General features: G+C 48.3%; 1 protein-coding gene across 1 annotated transcript; it reads right to left on the reverse strand.

Annotated features, from left to right (window-relative positions):
• Positions 1-82: 82 nt before the first annotated feature.
• Positions 83-20872, reverse strand: COPG1 (COPI coat complex subunit gamma 1). The gene is made up of 24 exons (XM_062585665.1): positions 20739-20872; positions 17898-17950; positions 17024-17104; positions 16234-16305; positions 15492-15571; positions 14617-14692; positions 14395-14487; positions 12854-12940; positions 12539-12696; positions 11853-11986; positions 11136-11203; positions 10191-10379; positions 9634-9729; positions 8347-8590; positions 7904-7979; positions 7462-7565; positions 7231-7356; positions 6735-6803; positions 6186-6328; positions 4698-4869; positions 3579-3676; positions 1992-2130; positions 887-985; positions 83-290 (listed from the first exon to the last, which is right to left on the reverse strand). The coding sequence occupies exons 1-24, from the start codon at positions 20773-20775 to the stop codon at positions 160-162; spliced, it is 2625 nt and encodes an 874-aa protein (XP_062441649.1). The 5' UTR covers positions 20776-20872; the 3' UTR covers positions 83-159.
• Positions 20873-21495: the final 623 nt, after the last annotated feature.

The following is a 21495-nucleotide window of genomic DNA, read 5'->3' on the forward strand; positions in this document are numbered from 1 at the left end:
CCCCACGAAGCCACGCCAGCAGCATAAAATCACGGCTGTTTTATGGGCAGAAGCGCGCGCACCCGTCCGCGCTACACCGGACGGAGCCCCCCCCCCCGACCTCTCCCCCCCCCGTCCCGCCGTGGGGCTGCGTGGCAGGACGGTCCCGCGAGCGGCGGCTCAGCCCACGGAGGCCATGACCACGTCCACAGGGAGCTCCTCTCCGCTGCGGGCTGTGACCTGCATCGTCACGGTGTCGGTCAGGACGAGGCGGGCCCGCACCAGCAGGTCGTGGCCCCCCCGAAACACACCTGCAAGGAAGGAGGGAGCAGTGAGGGGCCGGCAGCTCCCCTGCCTGCCGGGAGCTCAAAAGGGCCAGCAGCGTTCCTGCGCGAGGGCAGGTTTGGCTTATGTAGCCCAGTAAACCCCCAGCAGTAGGCCAGGAAAGCACGTTAGTCAACATCACGATGTACCTGACTCTCGCTACTGCAGACCTCATGAAAACAAAGTTTAAAATAAGCTCTAGTTGAGAAGAGATCCAGGCACTCCTCCCACCGGCTACCCAGCCGCTCACCTCCAGTTCACAAACATTTTGCTTGTCACTGCTGCTGTCTTTTCCCCACAGGCTCCATCCAAAACAGGATGCCACCACTCACGAAGACAGTAAATTCCAGATGATCCCAGGGCTGATCCTACCACCTCCCAGTCCCCAAAGAACCCTTTCCTCATCCCAGTAACAGCTGTTCTAAAGCTGCAGGGACAGAGACCATTGCAGGGACAAGCCTCCCAGTCCTCCCCAGAGCTCCGTGGGCAAAATCATAAACCCCCTCTCTGATATGTAACAAGCAGCTCTGTGCAACCTCCCAAAGACCTGGGCCTTGAGCAGAGCTCTCACCCCACAGCTCACCTGCCAGGTACAGCGTGTGAGAGTTCTTGTTATCTGGTACTTTATCTGATCGCTCACAGGGCTGCATCCCCAGGAACTTCACAATATTACTGACTGCCTCTGTTAAAAAAAAAAAAATAACACAGGCTCAGTGTCAGGGGTGTCTTGACATGGACACATTAACAGCATTTAAGGGGCTGCTTCTCGTATGTTAGAGCTCATGCTCCTTGTCCTGAGAGGCATATACCTTTGGGCAGTGTTGTGTTTTCAGACGCCACTGCAGATGTAAGAGCAACACAAAAACCCAAGCAACAATTCTGAATCTGATGCAGCAAAGTTGCAGGTGCAAAAGAAACAGGAGGGTGAATGGCTCAGACTACAGAAGTAGGAGACTGCAGCTGGCTGAACACTTACTGCACAGCTCTGACAAACAGCTTGTTTTTGGGGACAGATGCAGAACGAAGCAGACACCTTGCAGGAGACACAGGTCTTCAGGAGGAATTTGAAAAGGTCACTGGAAGGGTATTTCAAGCCCAAGGTACTGTGCAAGGAAGGCTATAGGACAAGGACACCTTTCTAAGTCCAAGTCCATCAAAGAGGACCGAGTTCTTACGGGCTTTTCAGGAAGCTCAGATTGAATCTGTAATATGTGATGAAAAAGAGGACGGTTTAAAACATGGTCCTGCCTACCAACCTCATGTTTTTTGCTGTTTGCATCTTTTCTTCTTGATCCCGAATCCTAAGGTCGGAGCATCTCCTCCTTTCACAGGATGAAAGTGGGAGCTCACAGCTGAACTATGCTCTGTGCAGAGTGCAAGAAGAAAAGCAAGATGTTCTCTTGCCTCCCACAACCCAGCCTGGTCTCCAAAAGACCCAAAACACTTATTCTTGTTTCTTCTTTTTCATTGCAAAATCTGAACTAACTTTTTATCACAGTAACTGATGCTGTGCATTCAATGGCTGCAGTGAAATTACTTGTGAAGGGTTTTGTCCCATTAGCCTTTCTGTGAGAAATCTAAACTGAGCCAGACTGCCTCTAAGCTTTGACTCTAGACTTTGCCTCCTGGTGGGAGAGAAATGTTAAGAGCTCTGCTCCTAACAGACACAGGCACAGACAGCCCCTTACCTTCAAGGGTTTTAATAGCAGATAAAGTGAAGGTCTCTTCCTTTTCATACTCATCACCCACTTCATCCCAGGCTGCTCCGAAGTTTGGCTTCAGAACTCTCTGGATGTGATCAGCCACAGTTACCTCCAGGTCTTCAAGCTGACAATGAGAAGAGGTTTGAGGAAAACATGGCTCTTCCTAACCCTGCTCTCTCCACAGTGACCTTTAGACTTGATTCCGTGAGGTCAGACAAATGCAGAAGACAGGCTCCACTTCTGCTCACAAGTATGTCAGAGCGAGCCCTGCCCCTGCCATAGCTTGCCTGAGCAAACAATACGTGGATGAGCAACTGTTTGACCTAGAAAAGCCACCAATTTTTCATTTTCAGGATTTACAAAGTAGGGTCCCAATCTGAGAAGATCAAAGCCCTGGACAAACATCCAAAACAGAGGACAAAACAAAAAGTAAGGAACAGCTGTTGCTGCTCAGACAGATCTGTATGTTCCCTGGAACACACATGAGCTTGTACTTCGCTTTTCTGGCCAATCGTTTCGTAGGCTGTTGAAGTACAGTGAGATACTGTCAGGTATTTGCTGTCATCTAACGCTGCATGCTGTCTTAGCTGGCCTGCTGCTGCGACTGCTGTGTAAGGCAGACCTGGGCTTGTTCCTCCAGGGCACGTATTTAAGAGCAGTCAGAGTTAGAGCTGACCAGACACCAGCAATTGCTGCACGAAAGAATCTCCTGCTTTTTATTGAAACAGATGGTAGAGTTAGTTTAAACATCACTTGAATGCCCTGGCAATTGCGATGTGGGAGGCACACAGAGATTAACCTTGCAGATTCCTTTGTAAAAACCCTCCCTGCTCTTTCTGGGAGAATGCAGTCTCTTCAGTGACTCACTGCATAGCAGTGTCTCCAGTCTTGCAGCAGTGACAGGCAACGCACAGAAAACAGCTTCTGGAGCTAACAGGGCAGGACTCGGGTTGCGTGACATCTTTTCCTCTCCAGAGGGTAAATATCACCCTCTGTGAGGTAGTCTCAGTTTCTGATCAACCACAAGTTTAATTTCTCCCTCTGTGGTAAAACAGACCGTCTGGAAACAGCAGAGCCTAGAACGGAGGAGCTTTCACAGGATCAGTGCTCTCAGCCCCACCTTGCCCAGTGCAAGGATGGAAAACTCCCTCTGTCAGCCAGGCTGGCAAGCAGTTAATGGTGTCACCACAGAGAGCAACTCACAGAGAACAACAGATGGCCAAAAGGCCTCTGTGTCCACAAAAGGGACTACGCCATTGCCAGAGCTGCTAAGCCACAGCCAGCCGAGCCTGGAGGACGCACCGCAGCCTCCCAAAACGTAGTATAGTGCATAGCCAGGTATCTGCCTGGAAAGCATCGATGGGAGGATACTCCAGATGATACAAAACTCCAAGTCCCCTGGGACAGATGCCACAGAGGCATCTACCTCTCCAGGTAGTTCTGTCCACAGCAACATCAGTGGTTACACCACTGCTTGCAAGGCAAGCTGCTGGCCACAGAGGAGTGAGAAATCACAAAAACCCCTCAAAATGATTGCCATTTCCACGATCAGACACAAGCCTAGCTCCTTACCACATACTCATCCTCATAACCCTCGTCGTCCGTCTCTCCCGTGTTTGGATCACAGTCCTTGACAGTGAATTTCATCACACAGCTGAATGTGCAGGCCACTGGAAGGAGGGGGAGGCAAAATAAGCTCACATTACTACCAGGCCTGCATTTTTCTGTGGCAGAACAGGCGCTGGGAAACTTGAGGCAGCTGGGTGCTCCCCCTCACTGTCAGCAACACCAGCTTAGTATGTGACCTTGAGGTCTCGAGGGCTCTCTCACAACTTCTCTCTCTCAAGCACAAGAAATCTATTTACAATAGTAAGGCTAGTAAACAACAATAAAGACAGGTTGATGAAGGCTATAGAACATCATGATCCTCAGATCAAATGCTATTATGGACAAATCTCAAGTTGTGTTGATAATATTAATTAAACATGTTCCCCACCAGCACCTTATGAAGGAGGCAAGACATCTACCTAGGGATCAGTTCATGTATCTCTGAAGTTAAACAACCTCAGCTGCAAAACAGCAGCTGATTAATACCACACATCTGGGAGAAGAAGTGACAGCTCATGTCTGAGAAGATGGACACTGGAGGGTGAACAGCAGCACATGCACAGATAAGCAGGCCCAGAACAAAAACCAGGGAGACCAAAACATGGTGAGGGTCAGGTTCACATCTGGGAAATAACAAATGAGTGATTTTAAGTTTAGAAAGGTTCCCCTGATAGTCTGCCCATTTATGTGAAATATTCCTTTGCTACCCATAGTATCTGGGCACTCACAATACTCCACTGCCAGGCAGAAAAGTATTAGCCTCCTCACGTGCTAACACAAAGAACAGGTAAGCCAAAGGTCTTGCCAGGGTGTATGGGAAAACTCAGCAGAGCTGAGTGCTGATCTGCCGGGTCCCACAGCCTGACTCAGCAATGCTGCAGGACAAGGGAACCAGGGGAGAAGGAGAGAGGCCTGACAGCCCTCAAACAGCAAAGAGAAGTCACACTCAGCATCACTGGGGCTGCAACCCACACACAGGCTAAATATCTGGCTAGGAAATAAGGTAGAGCGTGTGGGGATGTGAGCTATACTGTATGCTTGACTTGAGAGATGACAAGGAAACATAATGGACAAACTGTTTACCTGCTGTTGGATCCTCTTCAGACAGTGCTACCAGCGTGTAACAGGTACCTGGCTGGTTGTACACCAGGCTTTTGGCAGGTACATAGCCAATGACCTCATACCCCTCTGTCGGCTCCATCTGTACTGTGACATTCTCCAGGATTTGATCATTCAGGGTGTTTGTGCAGTCAAACTATAGAGGGAAGGGGAGAACAGCAAAAGCCTGAAGCTGCTAGCAATGGATCTAACAGCAGACACTTTAGGCAGAGCAGGAGCTTTACATCAACTTGTGAACTCTCAGCTCTTTGTGTTTCAACAGTGGATTTTGCTATCAGCTGGCTAGTTGTTGGGCTCATGTTTCAGTTTAGTCACAAAGCAATTGGCATTTGCATGCTTTAGGTGAGAAGGTAAAAACTTTCAGGGAACTACAGTGCTCCTGCAAACATTTTGTGGGAGATGACACTTAAAATAAATGAGCACACAACTACCCAATGCCTGATCTTTGCAACCCAGGCAGAAGCACAAATTCAGCAGAGGTAAGGTTGTATCAACTTCTGTCTGTTCCACTTTGCTAATAAATTTGGAACCTCTTCCTCAAAGTGCTCTTTGTCCTTCTTGCAGGAGGATAATCCCAGGTTAACTCTCTGCTGTAAGGAAAAGTTACTGCTGTGTTGCCCACCTCTTCTCACTTGAGGCTGCAGGGATGTAGTGCCCCATAGGGCACCACCCATAGGAAGGTGGTCCCCTGAATGGCTCAAATCAGGCACAGTTTGAGCAAGTTTCAGCAAGCTTGTTGGTTTCAGCAAGTCAAAACTTGCTCTTTAGGCTTTCACCCTGCTACAGTGACAAGCCACTTAACCTTATACATTTGCCTCTGGTGGATGGACAAGGGAGATAAAGACCAGCTCCTATAAGGACCATGTGAGCAATTTTGAGCTTCTGAGGAAGGAGCTGGCTAAGGACAGGACACTACAGCTCACAGTCTAGTGTAGGACTCACTGTGTCCTGAACTCCCTGAGGCCCGAAGAGACTAGGTACATCTATCCTAGCTTTTCACATGTAGCAGGAATGTGATGCATCCAAGGCCAAGACACAAAGAAACAAGTACCTATACTATATCAGCTAAACTAAAACATAGGGGATGAAGAGCTCTCCCCATGACCTGCTTTTCTTGGATAACCTTTTCACCCATTCAGGCTAGAAGCATACGCTTGAGGACCCTGATGAGGGAACACGGCTCCCCTTTCCAACTACTCAATGTGAACAGCCCCATCTAGTGCTTGTCTGACTCTTATTTTGCTTGTGTGCATTGTACAGCCACAAATACACAATCCCTAAGGAATTCTCACTGGGGCTTTGCTGCCCTGTATGAGAAACTAAGGACTCCTTGCAGCAACATGCTTTAAGCACAGACACCACTGAGCTAATTCTTCCCCATGAAAGCTTCTTAACTAGCCAGGAGCTTAATTTTCAACTCTCTTTCAGCACTGAATGCCTATAGCTACGCACCTGGAACACCATGTGGCTGACAAACGTGTGTTTGGTGCAGCGAACCACGTACTCTGTCTCCAGCTCTGTCAGGGCAACAGACTCCGGGGAGGACTTGAAGAGTGGGCCCAGCCCCCGAAACTCTGGGATTGTCCCCAGTTGCTCTGCAATAGAGATCACAGAAACCATTGCCTTCCCTAGCCCACAGGAACGTGGCAGCAGAGACTCAAAAGCCTCAGCTAAGCTGCCAGAAACTGCTTTGGAAAGAACTGTCCATCAAACATCCATAAGTGTTCAGCAGAGGCTTTTAAAATGAAAGACAGAGTCACCATTTGCCCACACCTATTGCAAGATAGAACAGGACTTGAAGCATCCCCATTTCAAGATGGAATGGCTGACTGAGTTGGGAGTCCCTGGGGGTAGATGGAAACAGAACATTCAAATAGAAGGTGGCTCTGTCTCTCACTTCATTGTCATCATCCATTACGCTAGAAGGGTTAGGCAGGCTCATTAAGAATTGACCATGTTATTATTCCCCACAGACATAGGAGAGGCCTTGCCTCAGCTTACCTTGGAATATTTCTTGCCGTGTTGCTGCCACCTTCTCTGGCTGTTTGACTACAGCAACAGGGGTATTTTCTGCAAGGGAAAAAAAAATCAAAAGGTTTGAAGGTGAGGAAAAGACTAAATCAGAAAAAAGATCAATATCCAGAGAGGGATTTGACTAAGGATAGAAAGGGAGTTCATTTCTTATCTTGCTATGGACTAGGCACCCTTATTTAACACCCTAAATACATTTGCAACTGCAATAGCTTCAACGAGGATTACCAACCAATATTATTATTATTAGCAGCTGGACTAAACTGAAACCCCTACATGGCAGCAACAAGATTTGCCAGCCTTAGACTTCACATAAGATATAGTCCCATAAAATATATATACAGTCTCATAAAAAGAAAGAATAGAGCTCAGCAATTCTCAGCAGGTCCAATGTAGCAGTTCAAGGGTTGGAGCTGCTAGGAGGTCATTAGCAGTTTTGACTGGCATTTGGAAGACCATTCCTCACCTGCTCTTTGCTCAGTGATAGGAGCTGTTGCCAAAGGAACAGATTTCAGATCAAAGGGTTTCTCGGAGGGCTCCAGGGTATACTGATGCAGAGCCCTCTCCAGGCCAGGGATGGACACTGTCAAACCTTGGGACAGACAGGACAGATGACTGAAACCATAGACAACACCAACACTCTTCAGCTCTTAAATCACAAAAAAGACAAGTCTGTCGGGAAGACTTCCTGCATTACCATTCAGGATGTAGCCGGCATTGAGGGCTTTCTGCTTCTGCTCCAGAACATTCAAATAGAAGGTGGCTCTGTCTCTCACTTCATTGTCATCATCCATTACGCATCTGAGAGGAAAGTAAAAATTGTCTCAATGCCAGGTAGCAGAATCCACATGAATGAATGAAGGTGATTCCAACCAGCAATCCACTTTTACATTACAGGAGTAATCATCCCCCACACTTGGCTTCTCACATCCACTTTGTGGCACTGAATGCAGTGGTAATCCCATCACAGACTGCAAGTATCCACTCTACCCTCTCAAAACTCACAGCTAGAAGAGATTAGAGACACATGGGGATGTTGCCAAGCTCTCTAAAATGAGTAGAGGTGTTCACCCAGGATGCTCAGAAATTCTGAGGCTGGTACTTGACAAAAAAGGCTGAGCGCCAACAGTACAACTCACCTTTTCAGCAATACCAAGATACTGGGTAACATCTCCTCATTTTGGGCTCCAAACTTAGCCAGGGCACTTACAGCACCTGTAGCATAAACCATTAAAACAGGATTAGGAAGCAAAGAAAGCACATGAAACTTCCACTCTTTCCTGGCCTTGTTCAAATGTCACATCAGACACGATGGCACTAGTATAAAGCACTACTGTGACCAGAGAGAGGCAGATGTATTACAGCCTGCAAACCTTCGCTGTCCAGTTTGAGAGAGTCACGGCATCTCCCTCCCCATTTTTCAGCTGCAAACTACTCTTCCACTGAAATTACTGTCTTTGCCATGGAAAGAGATCTGCTCAGGACCAGGCAAACCACAGTCCTCAAAGGCAGAGGTAATCATGCACTATCTTTCCTTGAAGATCTGCCATAGGGCAGACAGTTTTCCAGGTCTGTCTCTTACCTGCTCGGACTTCTTCGTGCTCCAAGACAACCCTGTTGTAGATGAAGCGAATGTATTTGGAGGGATTATTGGTCTTGGGCCCTTCCTGCCCCAGCAGGTGAAGGATACGAGTAGCCAGCACAGTAAACTCGCAGTCCTCGATGAACTCACAGAGGTGAGACAGGCCAGTCTCTTTACTCTCCGAGTTTTCCTCGATGATGCTGATGATACAGTCCACTATGGCTCGTTTGTACTCAAAGCCACCCTAGGGAGCATAGGGAGCTGCTGAGCTGGAAAACTCAGAGCAGGTTAGGGGCTCTGAATTAGCCAGACAGGAAAAGATTTCCTTTGAAAAGGTCACTTGCACCCAGTGCTTTTGATCTGTGTCTGAAAGGAGCAGGTCAGTAATACTGCCCCCTCTTCTGACCCTCTCTGCTCCTGTTAATATTGAAGCTCACTTGCCAGATCCCTCCAGAATGGCTGTAGCCCAGAGGAGAAGAAAACAATGAGTGCTACAGAGGCTAACCAAATCCATCAGCCTTAAGGGTTTATATCTCTTCCTGCACCCTGTGCTGCTAGAATTAATTCATAAAAATAGCCATATGGGAGGAGAAAGAAAAAAAACAACCCTCTCCCCTTTACTACGAGACAACTGAGGATGAATCACAAGAGAAATATGGTAAGGATCATATCTGCCACAGTAGGACCCAGAAAACAGCCCTATTAGTGTGGGAAGACAGATGATCAATACCTCCCCAGGCACTCCCCAAGAGACGTACCGCCCCTCCCCTGTAACCTGACAGGCCGTTAATACTCCTTTATCTTCAGACATTATTTACTGCTGTCCTCGCTGCACATCAGGGGATTAAACTGCACACTATCCTCTGCCAGTTATGTGCATTTGGGAGATCTTTCTTGAGCTACTTTGGATTAAAAAAAGCTGTAAAATGGAATGGTTTGAACTGCAAAACCACATTCAAAACGATATCATCCACCCACAGAAAATCTGGGAAAGTGGAACATTTTTCAGGAGATTGAAATGAGAGGCCTTGGTTTATTCCCGAACAAGAGGCTGTAATTGGCAGAAAGTGATGTCAGAGTAAAGCAGTGGTGCCAGCTGTGTTGCAGGCATATCAGCTCTTTCAGAAATGGCCTTAGAAAACCTCTGAACAACTGTCCTTCTGCAATTCAATGTCTGACTGAATACAAAGAATAGTTACAGGTACTCACGATCCCTTTACTGCCACAGCACAGAGTACAAGGAACTCAAGGAACAAGGAACACAAAGTAGCTGCCCTGCAGGCTTACCTCTTCCCGAAGCATAGTGAAGAGAAAGTTCATGAGGACTGAGTGCTTGCGAGGGTATTTCTGACACAGTGCGTTGATAGCCTGCACCACCACAACCTGGAGGAAAAGGGGACAAATAATTAACAGGACTCTGCTTCATTAGGCATGAGGAAATTGGTTGAATTGTGCCAATTCAACTAGCCTGGAAACTATCACTTTCCTTTCACGTATCCAACAACTGTAGTTCTAGTAAGTGAGTCCTAGGAATTAGAAGAGATTCATCTCTATGCACTCGTTAGTCCCCGGCAAGCGCTTCTGCCCTGAGCAGGGGGTTGGGGGAATGACTCTCAGAGGACTCCTCTTCAGACAAGAGCTTGTGACTTAGGAATCGTGAGCTGTACAGCTGAGGCACAGCTTAGGCTGACAGCCTCAACTTCTTCCCTTCCCTGCAGATACTCTGCAGCCTAGGCACTAGAAGGAGCTCTGTGCAAGCTTCAGAGTGCACATGCACGTACGTGTGTACACGCACGCACGCACAGAAAGGCTTCTCCAGGAACCTACATCCCCCACTTTCTTACTTTGAACTCATCTGAAATTTCTGACATGAAGGAGGAGATCTGCTTCATGAGCCGGTCAATGCTGCTCTCACTGCCGGTTTTCAGCAGCGTGGTGATGGCCAGGGTTGCTATGCTGCGGTTGGAGTCTGTCACAAGGTTCTCCAGGTCTAGATTACAGGCAGTCACAGCAGATGGGTGCTTCATGGCCACCTAGAGAGGAGGAGGAGCGGAATTCACTGAATATATGGAAAAGGCTCATCTGGCAAAAAGCACTAAGCCTCTGCAAGCTCTCAAGCCTTACTATTGAAATAAATGCTACAGACTGTAAGCAGGGGTCATCTTAGACAAACAACTCATTAAAAGTTAAAGTAACAGCTCTTTCCTCCCACAGAAGTGTATCAACTAACTGTGAGAAGAGAAGCAGTGGTAACAAATGATCATTTTTTCCCCTTTTTCATTCTCCTCTATATATTTTAAAGTTCAGATTCTGCAAAGAAAGCTATGAACTCCCAAGAAAAATTCAGCTCGTTCAGCTCTGTTGAACAGCTCTGTGGGTGGGAGAACAGCAGTTACCACAAAGACACTGCCATTCTTCCTTTTTCTGTTTAGAGTTGACAAAGGCAAGGAAAAAGCTCAAAGACTGTCATGGAGCAAGCCAAGAAGCAACATCAAGGTTGATCCCTGTTTTACAAGGAGCTGCTTCACCACGGGACACTCAGAAGGGAAAACAATAATATATAAGACTAACAACACACTCTTAGACCTGGGAACATTATTGTTTTTTCCTTCTCTGAACTATTCCTAGAGAGCTTTTTTTTTCCACTCAGAAAGCAATGAAACGTAAGGCTTTAGCCCAGGGCAGGGTGGAGGTTATTCACAGTAAATCACCACACAATCTAGCTCCATTGAAGCCTGCACATCCCCAAGCATGAGAAACTATTACAGTCCCCAAGAGACGATTCCTACCTTGTTGAGGGTACGGACAGCTGCGTATCTAAGCGCCGCTTTTGGGGAGCTGCAGAAAAGCTGCAAAACTGTGAGGGGGAAAACCAAAGGTAGACTTCAGAGATCTATTACTAAAGAGTGTTCCACATCTAAAACAAGAGATTTAATAGAGACAGCTGCAAGAAGAACATGATTAGAAACATGTTTAGCTTCCTCCCTCTCTGTTGCTCCCCTTCATCACGCATCCCTGTGGACAACTAGCTTATACCCATCTCCCCCCTTTTTCCACACTGCTGCTATTCTTTGCTTCTCTTGGAAGCCAATTTCATCACCTTGTCATGTTTTCTATTAAGTCTATTTAAAATGCTATTTTCCATTCATGCCTGCACCTTGTTTCTTTCCCAGGGCTGCCCCCCAACACACACACAGAGACCCAACACCTTGGCTTTTTGTACAGTTATCTTTAAATTTAAAGCAGGGAGATTTATTAGTTAGCAGCTCTCTCACAGAAACAAAACCCTCCAGTAACCCACACCTGAGCACAGGAGACAAATACCTTTACAGGAGCAAAGCTATTCATACACACCGTAAGCTCTCAGCAGCAGCATAAAGGAACAGCGGGTACGGCAGCATTACAAGCCTGAAACTATGCAAGGTCCTTGCTTCTCAGGGTAATCAGCAGATGTCACCACCACAGGCCCACAATTCCCTCGCCACTGCCGTGAGTGCCACATTTACCCGATACAGCTGGTGCCAGCTCTTTGGCAGTGCAGTTGGGCAGGTTAATGATGGCAGAAGCAGCTTCGTAGACCACCATCTCATGCTTGTTTCTTAGGCAGCTCTCAATGAAATCGAACAGGGGGCTATCACGGCTGAGAGAGAAAAATCACAAGAATGAATGACAGCAAAGGTGCTAACAGAAACAATGGGTCAGGCAGCAAAACTGTACAGGTCTCAGAGCCTGTGGAATGGTAAAAGCAGCCACAAATCCACTGTCTCCTAGTTTTGCAGTGGACTGCAAACTCAGGACAGAACTCAGACTGCCCTCTAAGTAAAGGGCTCACCATACACAGCGCAAGTCCTATCTGCCAGGGAGCCACAGTATATACATGTAAACCAAGTAGTCACAAAAGACATGGAAAATGAAGCACATTACCTGAATGCAGAACAGCTAAAAAACAGGCAAGAGAAGCTGGGAAGTAGTTTGATGTACACAGACAAGACCTCATAAACTATCCCAAAACAACACAAGAATGTCTCCAATCTGCAGCGCTGCCTTTTAGCAACAATAAAAGGTAGAAGCTGCATGCTGCTCTTCAAAGAGAGAAACTATTACCCGCAATGAGATGACAAGTGAGCCTGCCAGAAGAGACGGAAGCAGGACTTAAAGAAATTATTCCAGCAGGTCAAAGAAGCTCTCTTACCTGCCAGCTTCCTCCTCCAGCAGCTTGCTGGCTACTCGAATCATCATGCAGTAGGCAAATGGTGACTTGAGGCCATGACGCATAAACTTGCTGAGCATCTTGTTGACTGCCAGGCGGTCGTTCTTACGCACATGGTAGAGCAAGCCCAGAGCATGATACTGTACAGGAAAACAAACTGTCCCAAATCCACAGTGTGCTCTTTATACCATAACCCTCCTGCAGCCTGGAGATACCCGGCCGAGTACTAGCAGATTGTTCCATCCCCAGCTCCCCAGCTGTTGATTACTACGCTCATGGCTGCTCCAGGTTTCTTACCTGCACCATGATATTGTCACTGGAAGCTGCTTCCTGAGCCTCGTTCACCCAGCGTTTCACCACATCATAACTGGTCTTCAGCAGGTGCTGGGGGGAAACAAAAACCACAGGCAACCCATGACAGAAGGACAGAAGAAAATTTTGGAATCACAGATCATATCAAGAGGAAACAAGCCTTCCCCATGAGGGCACTGGAGGCAGGCACTTATAGAAGAGCACATGCAGACAGCACAAAGGAAAGACCAAGGGCAGGATCAGGAGGCAGAGACTGGGCCATGACAGCTTTGGCCTCAAGAGGTCGAACATCTTCCACAAAGTCAGCCCCACTCCCTCCGTTCACAAAGAACGGACTACCAGCTATGCAACCCCAACCTGCAGAAACGCTCCTAGTTTGCTTATCAGTATTAGCCTGCAGTGGATAAAGGACGCTGCTTGATAAGAAGTACTGCAGTACTGTCTGCACTGGCTGGACCTGGACTGTGCTGGGTATCACACAGATGCACAGAAAAGCTGCAGTACTTGCCTGGAGAGCTTATGATCACCTTCTAATGAGGAAGCAACACAAGAATGCTCTTCAGGCTCCTTACATAGCCCATGTTAATGGGAGGAAGAATGTACTTACATACAAGGAGTGGACCAGCAGTGTTTGTGCCACAGTACCTACACAAATACCACATGTACCACAGTTTTGCTTAGTCAGAGGGAACCTCTTCAGCCAGGCTACTTCCACAGAAATGTCACTTGAATCTGGATTCTAATCCACATCCCATTTTAAATCTTGAAACGCCTAAATCTACAGTTTGGCATAAAGTGCAATGCTTGAGAAAAATGAGCACCACAGAGACATTTCCATCCAAACACTCATCACTAACTCTCTCAGGCACATTCAGTCACAATTCCACTTAATTAACTGCAGAGAACTGAAGGCCCTTGTGACCACTGCATCACTTTACGTACGTGCAGTATTGGCGGTCCCAGCTTCCTTCATCTCTATTAGCACATTCTAGTCCTGATGGTAGCAGCCTTGCTTGCTGCTTCATGCAGTGCCTGCCCTCAGCACTTCTCATCCTGCATCACTGTATCAGCTCCCTACTGTAACACCCTGGGCTACAAAGAGGCAGTGCCAGCTGTGATAATTTCAATCAGTGAACAGAGAAAAAAAACTGAAATGCAACCTACCGCGTGGTACGGGCACAGACCTGCACAGAAGAAACGCTGCTGTGTCACCACCATCTGGGCTTTACTCACAGGACACCTCTGCACAGAGATCTCCAAGCATTCCACAAACATGGGGAAAGGCTGGACTATTTTGCACACGGAGTATTGGAAGACTTAGGAGTTAAATGACTGATGTCAAATTGTGTCTCAACTACATTGCACTGTAAAAAAATCTATTGTTCTCTCTCCTTTCTTTTTCTCTTATACGTGTCCTCTGCTAAAGGACAGATCCAATTTCAGTCTCTCAAGATGTCCAGACCCACCAAAGACAGCTGTTTCCCAGCTTGACTGACCCTCAGTCACATCCTGCAGGGAGTACATACCAATGAGGACACCAGAGCAGAGCTGGATACACTTGGCACTTTGTCAACGATCGCCTGCTTCATGTAGCGCTCAATGGCCTGCAGCATGGTACTCTGTAGGGAGATGGAAATAACAACTGACACAGGGAAGTTGGGAGTGTGAAAGGGCAAAAGGCAGGATGGGAGATTAGGTAGGGAGGGGTGAAGGGCCCAGGGTTGCCCCAAGACAAAAGCGGCACTTACATCCGTGATCTGACAGAGTGCTCTCACAGCAGGGCCTCGGTAATTGTCATCCTTCCCAGTCATGTCTTTGGTTAAGCTGGGTGAAAACAGGAACCTCTCAATAATGCGCTCCTGGGCCAACAGCTCTCAGGTGCACGTGTAGCACATACAGAGCGCCAGGCAGCCAGGATCACAGCTGAATATCAAGCAGGCAAGCGCAGGTCTCAGGCAAGTTCCACCAGGGTGGGAAGGCAGGAGAGAAGGGTCACTACTTGAGCTTCACACCCATCAGCAGGCTGTAGGAAACCCTGATCAGCCACAAGACTGGAATGTACGTAGCCACTTGCAAATGAAGCACTTGGGTTCCTTGCCGAACACTAATTTCTGCTTTTTCCCTAGGGTCCTGGCAAGACTGTCTATAAGGGGACAAAGATAATCATATCACACTCTGTGACTGGCTTCTGCCTGCTGCATGGGCCCATCCCTCAGCAGGCCCTATCCCCTCATGCTCCTATCTCCCAACAGAGCACCAGCCTTTCAGGAGGATTATCAACAATTCAGAAGACTCACAGAAGGAATTTTGTTCCACAGTGAAGTCATGCCCAGTGCTGCTACAGAAGCAGTAAATCCCCTCCTACCTGTTGAAAGCCTCGGTACACGTAAAACCTTCAAAAAGCCTCTAAACACTCAGAGAACAAAGTATGAGTTAAACATCCTTTTGCAAAGGGGAGTTCAGTGTCTGTATTTTAATACTCTCTTTTAAAGGAGATTTTTTTTTCTTCCTCACCAACAGCATTTCCCATCGTCACACTACTCAGGAGGGATTACCATCATCTCCAAGACGCTGGAGGAATGTTACTTGCAAATACAACAGTAAGAAAAGGGGAGTGACTGACCTGCTAGTTACAATGATGACATCTTCTGCAATAGAAGACATCTCTTTGATAGTCAGGTAACACATCCGGCGAAGAGTTGGCTGGCAAGGAAAGACAGGCATTAGTTGAGAGGATCCCAAACAGAAAGAAGCTTCAGTTTTCCCTGCGTCCGTGATTTTATTATAAAGATCAAGTATCTGATACTTTCACAAGAGCCGCCGTTCCTGAAAGTAAGAGATGTAAAAGAATCACATTCACTAAAAAAAAACCCCTCCTCTTCTAAAAACCTCAACTTGTGAATTTTTAAGTCAGTTTCATGATTTTAATACCTTTTGACTTTGGGGAAAACTAAGGAGAGTAATAATACTGCTGGTTGAGCACTGATTTCTGACCTCCTCCAGGGAATGCTGTCATTGATAATCAACAAGAAACATGATCTTTTAAAGTTGGGCACAAAGTGTATCACATTACAACCGATTATATACTCGATCAGCGCCTAGCACAATCTCAGAATTAAACAGCAATTCATAGGGAGGAGGAATCTGTCTTAAGGACAGAGAATGCTTCAGTTAAACTTCCAGCGAGGTCCGGAAAGGACTGCAAAGCTGATCTGCCTCTAAACTTGCATCCTTCTCTTCCCACTTGGATACAGGCAGGACAGAAAAGCTGATCATATGAGAAGACACATTTCAAGGCTGAATAAGACACTGCTGCTAACTTAATGTCCTGCCAGACAAATACATCAGAAAATAGGCAGACTTACATCATTGGACTGAAACAGCTTGGTCATAGCAAAGAAGGATTCAGTAGCTTCCATTACACCAAGGTGCTCCCCCTAAAAGAAGGGAAAGAAGGAAGGAATCTCCGTTTACCAACAACAGTTTTTGTGCCTGCTGAAGGTGGGACGACAGGTGGCTGCAAGCAGTGTAGGTCTCCCCCCTGCCGGTGTCTTTCAGAGTAGCACCCCGATATTGATCTGAAAGACTCCCCCAAAGCATGGCTGAAGTTGGTTTAATTGTTGATGCAGATGACAGGATGCTTTATTCAGGACTGTTGCAAGAAACACAATGATCTTGTGTTTCTACACAAACCAGCTTCCTTAAGGATGAGCAAGAGGCTGGGTTTCTCAAGCTTATGCTGCATTTTCTACAGGTGCCATGGCTAGCCAGAGCCAGCTCGGCTGTCAGACACACACCCTACTAGATAGGTAAATGCCTTTACAAAGCTGGCCCTCAGCTCTCCAAAGCTGTGGGCACTAAGAGCTGGATTCAGAACAACCTTTGTCACCCCAAAGCTGTAAGCTAACCATTTCCATGTGATAACACATCATAGGCATTGATCTCTTTATAATTATCTGCTCTTACTCTCTCCATTCTGCAGAACTTCTTAGACGTTTCATTTAACATTTCAAGAGAGCAAATGTTAACTTAGTCACACAGCAATTTTAGTTTTTACAACTATTTAGTCATTACAACTATTCATAAGGTAAAATTTAATTACAGGAAAAGAATTTTAAAATCAAAATCACTCTCAGCTTGTTCTCTCTGCATTACCTGGTTTATCAGATACAGAATCTTGGTGAGGATGTGAGCACATTTCCGTGGGTTTATAGGAGTCTCATTAAACACTCGTGCCTGGAAACAAAGCACAGACAAGGACACTGACACTCTTTAACAGACACTGCCTTGCCTAGCTTGGTCACTGATAGAAACAACAAATTTTGGGCTAGGTATGGCAAGATTCTTAATGAGTTCAGACCAGATTTTTCCTCAATTCCTGTTAAACATGCCCCCCTTTTAAACAGCTGGCTCTGTTGTCTCTTGCAGGGATTGCAAATTCAAGTGCAATCAAGGTTGAAAGGCCAAATCCTCATCACACTTTTACCCACGCAAGCCTGTATTGTGTACCAGCTAAAACACTACCCTTCCGCCAGATCTAAGCTAGCTCTAACAAGGCTAACAAGAGCCAACACCATTCACAATATTGCGATCAAACAGATAACACATTAATAGCAGGTTCTAGGCATTGAGACATTTTGAATAAAAAGGCCTTTTTTTAAAAAGCAACATCGGAGAGAGACTATTTGATAACTGCCAACACCTCGCTCACTAACTTTGTCATCTACAAGAAATTCAGTGTGTCCAAGGGCAATTTCCCATCCTTCTTGTGTTAACGTGACCCTTCTCAGATGATTTTATTCCTATTTACAGTATACAGTCTTTACATCACTACAGAAACCATTCCCATCTTTTCCCTTCCTCCTTCCAACAAGAAAATATGAATTAATGGAATGCTACCCATTTTCTTTCAGCACTAGCAGGACTGTAACAACCCCCCACTTTCTTGCTAAAGTTCTCCAATGAACTACTCACAAGAGGGAGCGACTCTACTCAGGAGAAGGGTACATAAGGAGAGCTTAGGATTTACCTCTTGCAGGACTGCACTCTTCTCCAAGTGCTGAAATGGGTTGGAACCACCACCTGCAAAATAAAGACAGCAAAGGTCTTCTCAGGATCGTGCTGCAGAAAAGCAAGCTTATGCCTATAGTTTAAGAACAGGCCGAGCATTTTGGGGTAACTTCTTCCATGAACATCAAGCAATTAGAGCTCCTTTTTTAAAAAACAATATTAACTGGATACCTGCATAGAAGCTAGGGAAGGCAGAGCAGGCAGGACATTCCTTGGTTTATCATCCCCCTAGCAGTAACTAGCCATGAGTTGAGGTGGACTGATTAGCTCTACAGTAACTGTCCTGCTCTGTTATCCCCAAAGGCCTATTTCCAGCCCCAGGGCTGGGAGCTTGCTGACAGCTAAAGTATCAATAAGATAGGCCTAGAAATAATATCCCAGGGGGCCCCAGACAAAAAAAGGCATCGCTTGCCAGACTGGTGAGTCAGAAGCGCTTCATCCCTCCGTTATAAACCAATCAGGAATACACCAGTAAAGTATTTTTGGCTTTACCACTAATTAAGAGAACAAGAGAGCAGACTAGAGAGTCTGGACACAGAGTCGCTTTCATTGTTCCACTTCATAGAATAAATTGTATTTAATAATTAAGAATCTCACCAATTAAGGATGAGGACAAGCACTATCATTCTGCATGGTCTCTATTAGCTTGCCTCCTTCTAAGCATTTGCGAGCTGCAGCTTTTCAAAAGCTGCCAGTTATTGATAAGCAGGTTTTAATTAATACCTATTTCCAGCCTGGCCCTGGCACAAAACACAGCCATTGGCAGCGCTATTCCAATGTTTAATTTAATAAGACTGATCTGCTAGAGAGCACTGCTCCATTCTGACCTGGGCTTGAAGCATCGTATGCTGGTGCCAGTAGTCTTTGCAAGAGTAAGTCTTACACTTAAAGGCAAAAATATATACATCTTGGATCCTTTCAGGTTCTTAAGCTGCACTTCTCTGGCTTAGGATAAGTTTGTAACTGCAGTAGGTGGCCGAACAAAGCACAGACACTTATGTGGGACAGGTAAGAAGGGGGAAACAAAGGGAAAGAATAAAACCAATGTAAAACTATAGCATGAGTGTGTGACCATATTCCAAAAACCGCACTTTTAAGAAGATTCTTTTTAAAGCTATATTTCCCATGGCCTAGCATGTCTACAATCGCTAAATCAGCCATCAACAACACAGAGCATCATTTCTTCGCCATTCATAGCACTAAGCATCTTGAAATGTATTGCACACGGAGTTTTGGTTTCCACAACATCCTGCGTCACAATATTTTTCTGATTACAGAAAGAGAAACAGACACAGAGAAAGCAGAGACTGCATTTTCAGAAAGCGCCTAGTACTGGACGACTAATTTGTTACAATTTATATTGTACATATATATATATATATATATACACGTACATATATAAACTTATATAATTTTATATAAGTTGTAGAGAAATAGTCTCTAACATCCTCTGACTAAATGTCTCAACAGTTGTGTGCCCCAAATGACATCTCTAAGCACATTTCTGAAAGTCAGTGGAAGCGGCTCATCCAAGGCTACCTAAGTCATCCAGGAAAGGTAAAGGAGCAGAATCCAAGCAGCCACCATACAGCCTCATCTCAGCGACAGCACTGTTCTGCTAGCCATCGCATGTAAGGAATAAGTCTTCTTTTGTTAAAAGAAAAAAAAAGCCTGTGAATTCGGGAATTGTGCACTACACATAAGACTGAAAACAGCAAGCACTCAACAAATCTCCACTCAGCGCGGAAAAAGACAGGATCAGGAATAAATTCACTAAAGAAGAAAAAAGATTGGGAGGTGTGCAAGCAGAGAAGGCAGAAAGCTCTGAGAGCTCTCGGCTTGAACTAAAGCAAGAGCAGAGCGCCAAGACCACAGCGGGAGGAGAGCGCATCTCCTGGCAGCCCCGTCCACAGGTGACCCAGCGCCCTGCAGCACACAGCAGTGCAAACTAAGAGCAGCCCCGACGGCGACGGCCCGGAGGGATTCCCCTTCAACACCGCTGAAGTCCAGGCTTACGGAGAGGAAGGTTTGGATACGGCTGAGAACTAGGGCAAGGCATTTAACGCGCATTAAAGAGTAAGCACGCTCTACCAGACCAAGCCGCGCGACGAGCACTGAGCGGGGCTGCTGCGGGAGGCAGGACAGCAGCTCGACGGCTGCTCCGCGCCGCCGCACCTGAGGGGCTCCACGGGGCTCCCCACGGAGCGAAGCACCGGCCTCCTCCTTGGCGGGCGCCGCTCACGCGTGACGCCCCGAGAAAGGCGGTCAGCCTGCCCCAGCCGCAGCCTGCCCCAGCCGCAGCCTGCCCCAGCCGCTCTTGCACTCCGCATCCACCGAGGCCCGGACCGCAGCCGCCCCGCCAGCAGCGCCGGCCCCGCGACAAGAACCCAGCGCCACAAACCGCTGCCGGCCGTGCTTGACCCTCCACCCGCCCCGGGCGCCCCCGCGGCCCCACACCGCGGCCCCACAAGCCCTGATGGGGGGGGGAGCGGGGGCTCCCCCCAGCGCTCCCCTCGAGGGGGGGGGAGCGGGGGCTCCCCCCAGCGCTCCCCTCGAGGGGGGGGGAGCGGGGGCTCCCCCCAGCGCTCCCCTCGAGGGGGGGGGAGCGGGGGCTCCCCCCAGCGCTCCCCTCGAGGGGGGGGGAGCGGGGGCTCCCCCCAGCGCTCCCCTCGAGGGGGGGGGAGCGGGGGCTCCCCTCACCGCTCCCCTCGAGGGGGGAACGGGGGCTCCCCCAGCGCTCCCCTCGGGGGGGGCTCCCCTCACCGCTGCCCCCTCACGGCCCCCCTCGACCGCCCCTCACCCGACTCCTCGTCCTTCTTGTCGAATTTCTTCAGCATGGTGCTGCTGCGTGCGACCAGCCCGTGCCCGTAGCCCCGTCCCGCCGCGGTGCCGGTGCCGGTGCCGGACCCCGAGCCGCGCCGCCGCCGCCCGCCCCTTCCTGCCGCCCGCCCCTTCCTGCCAGCCTGTCACTGCCGCCGTCACCCGCCGCACTGCGCAGGCGCGCCGCCTGCCCGGCCCCGCCCCCTCCTGACGTGGCCCTGCCTGGGCCCCGGCGCCGCGGGGGCGCCCCAGGCCGGGGGCGGGGCGGGGCGCCGTGCCCATGGAGACGGTGGTGATTGACGGGGGGCGGGGACGGGAGCGGGAGGGCGAGGTCTGATTGGCGGGCGGGGGTGGGGGCGGGGCTCGGAGGGGGACTTAGGACCTGGGGGGCACGTTGGTGGGGGGGGGGGGGGATGGGATGGGGGGCGCACTGGGATGGGAGACTGGGATGAGGGGACTGGAATAGGGGGATGGGGACTGGGTGCGCACTGGGATAGGGGACTGGGCTGGGGGTATGAGACTAGGGGCGCACTGGGGTGGGGGGACAGGAACTAGGGGTGCACTGGGGGGTGGACAGGGACTGGGGGCACACTGGGATGGAGGACTGGAATGGGAGGAATGGGACTGGGGCGCACTGGGATGGGTAGATGGGAACTGGGGGCGCACTGGGATGGGGGGCTGGGATGGGGGTACAGGGACTGGGAGCACACTGGGATGGGAGACTGGGACTTGGGGCA

This window comes from Rhea pennata, chromosome 12 (assembly GCF_028389875.1).
Source record: "Rhea pennata isolate bPtePen1 chromosome 12, bPtePen1.pri, whole genome shotgun sequence".
Classification (NCBI taxonomy): Eukaryota; Metazoa; Chordata; class Aves; order Rheiformes; family Rheidae; genus Rhea; species Rhea pennata.

Bases quoted from the DNA above. Each gene is read 5' to 3' on its own strand.
- COPG1 (XM_062585665.1), bottom strand. From the start codon at position 20,775: ATGCTGAAGAAATTCGACAAGAAGGACGAGGAGTCGG. The intron at 14,693-15,491 runs GTCAGTCACTCC...GTTTTCACCCAG, and splicing joins GTCATCATTGTAACTAGCAG to CTTAACCAAAGACATGACTG. The intron at 12,941-14,394 runs GTATGTACTCCC...GTTTCCCCCCAG, and splicing joins CTGCTCTGGTGTCCTCATTG to CACCTGCTGAAGACCAGTTA.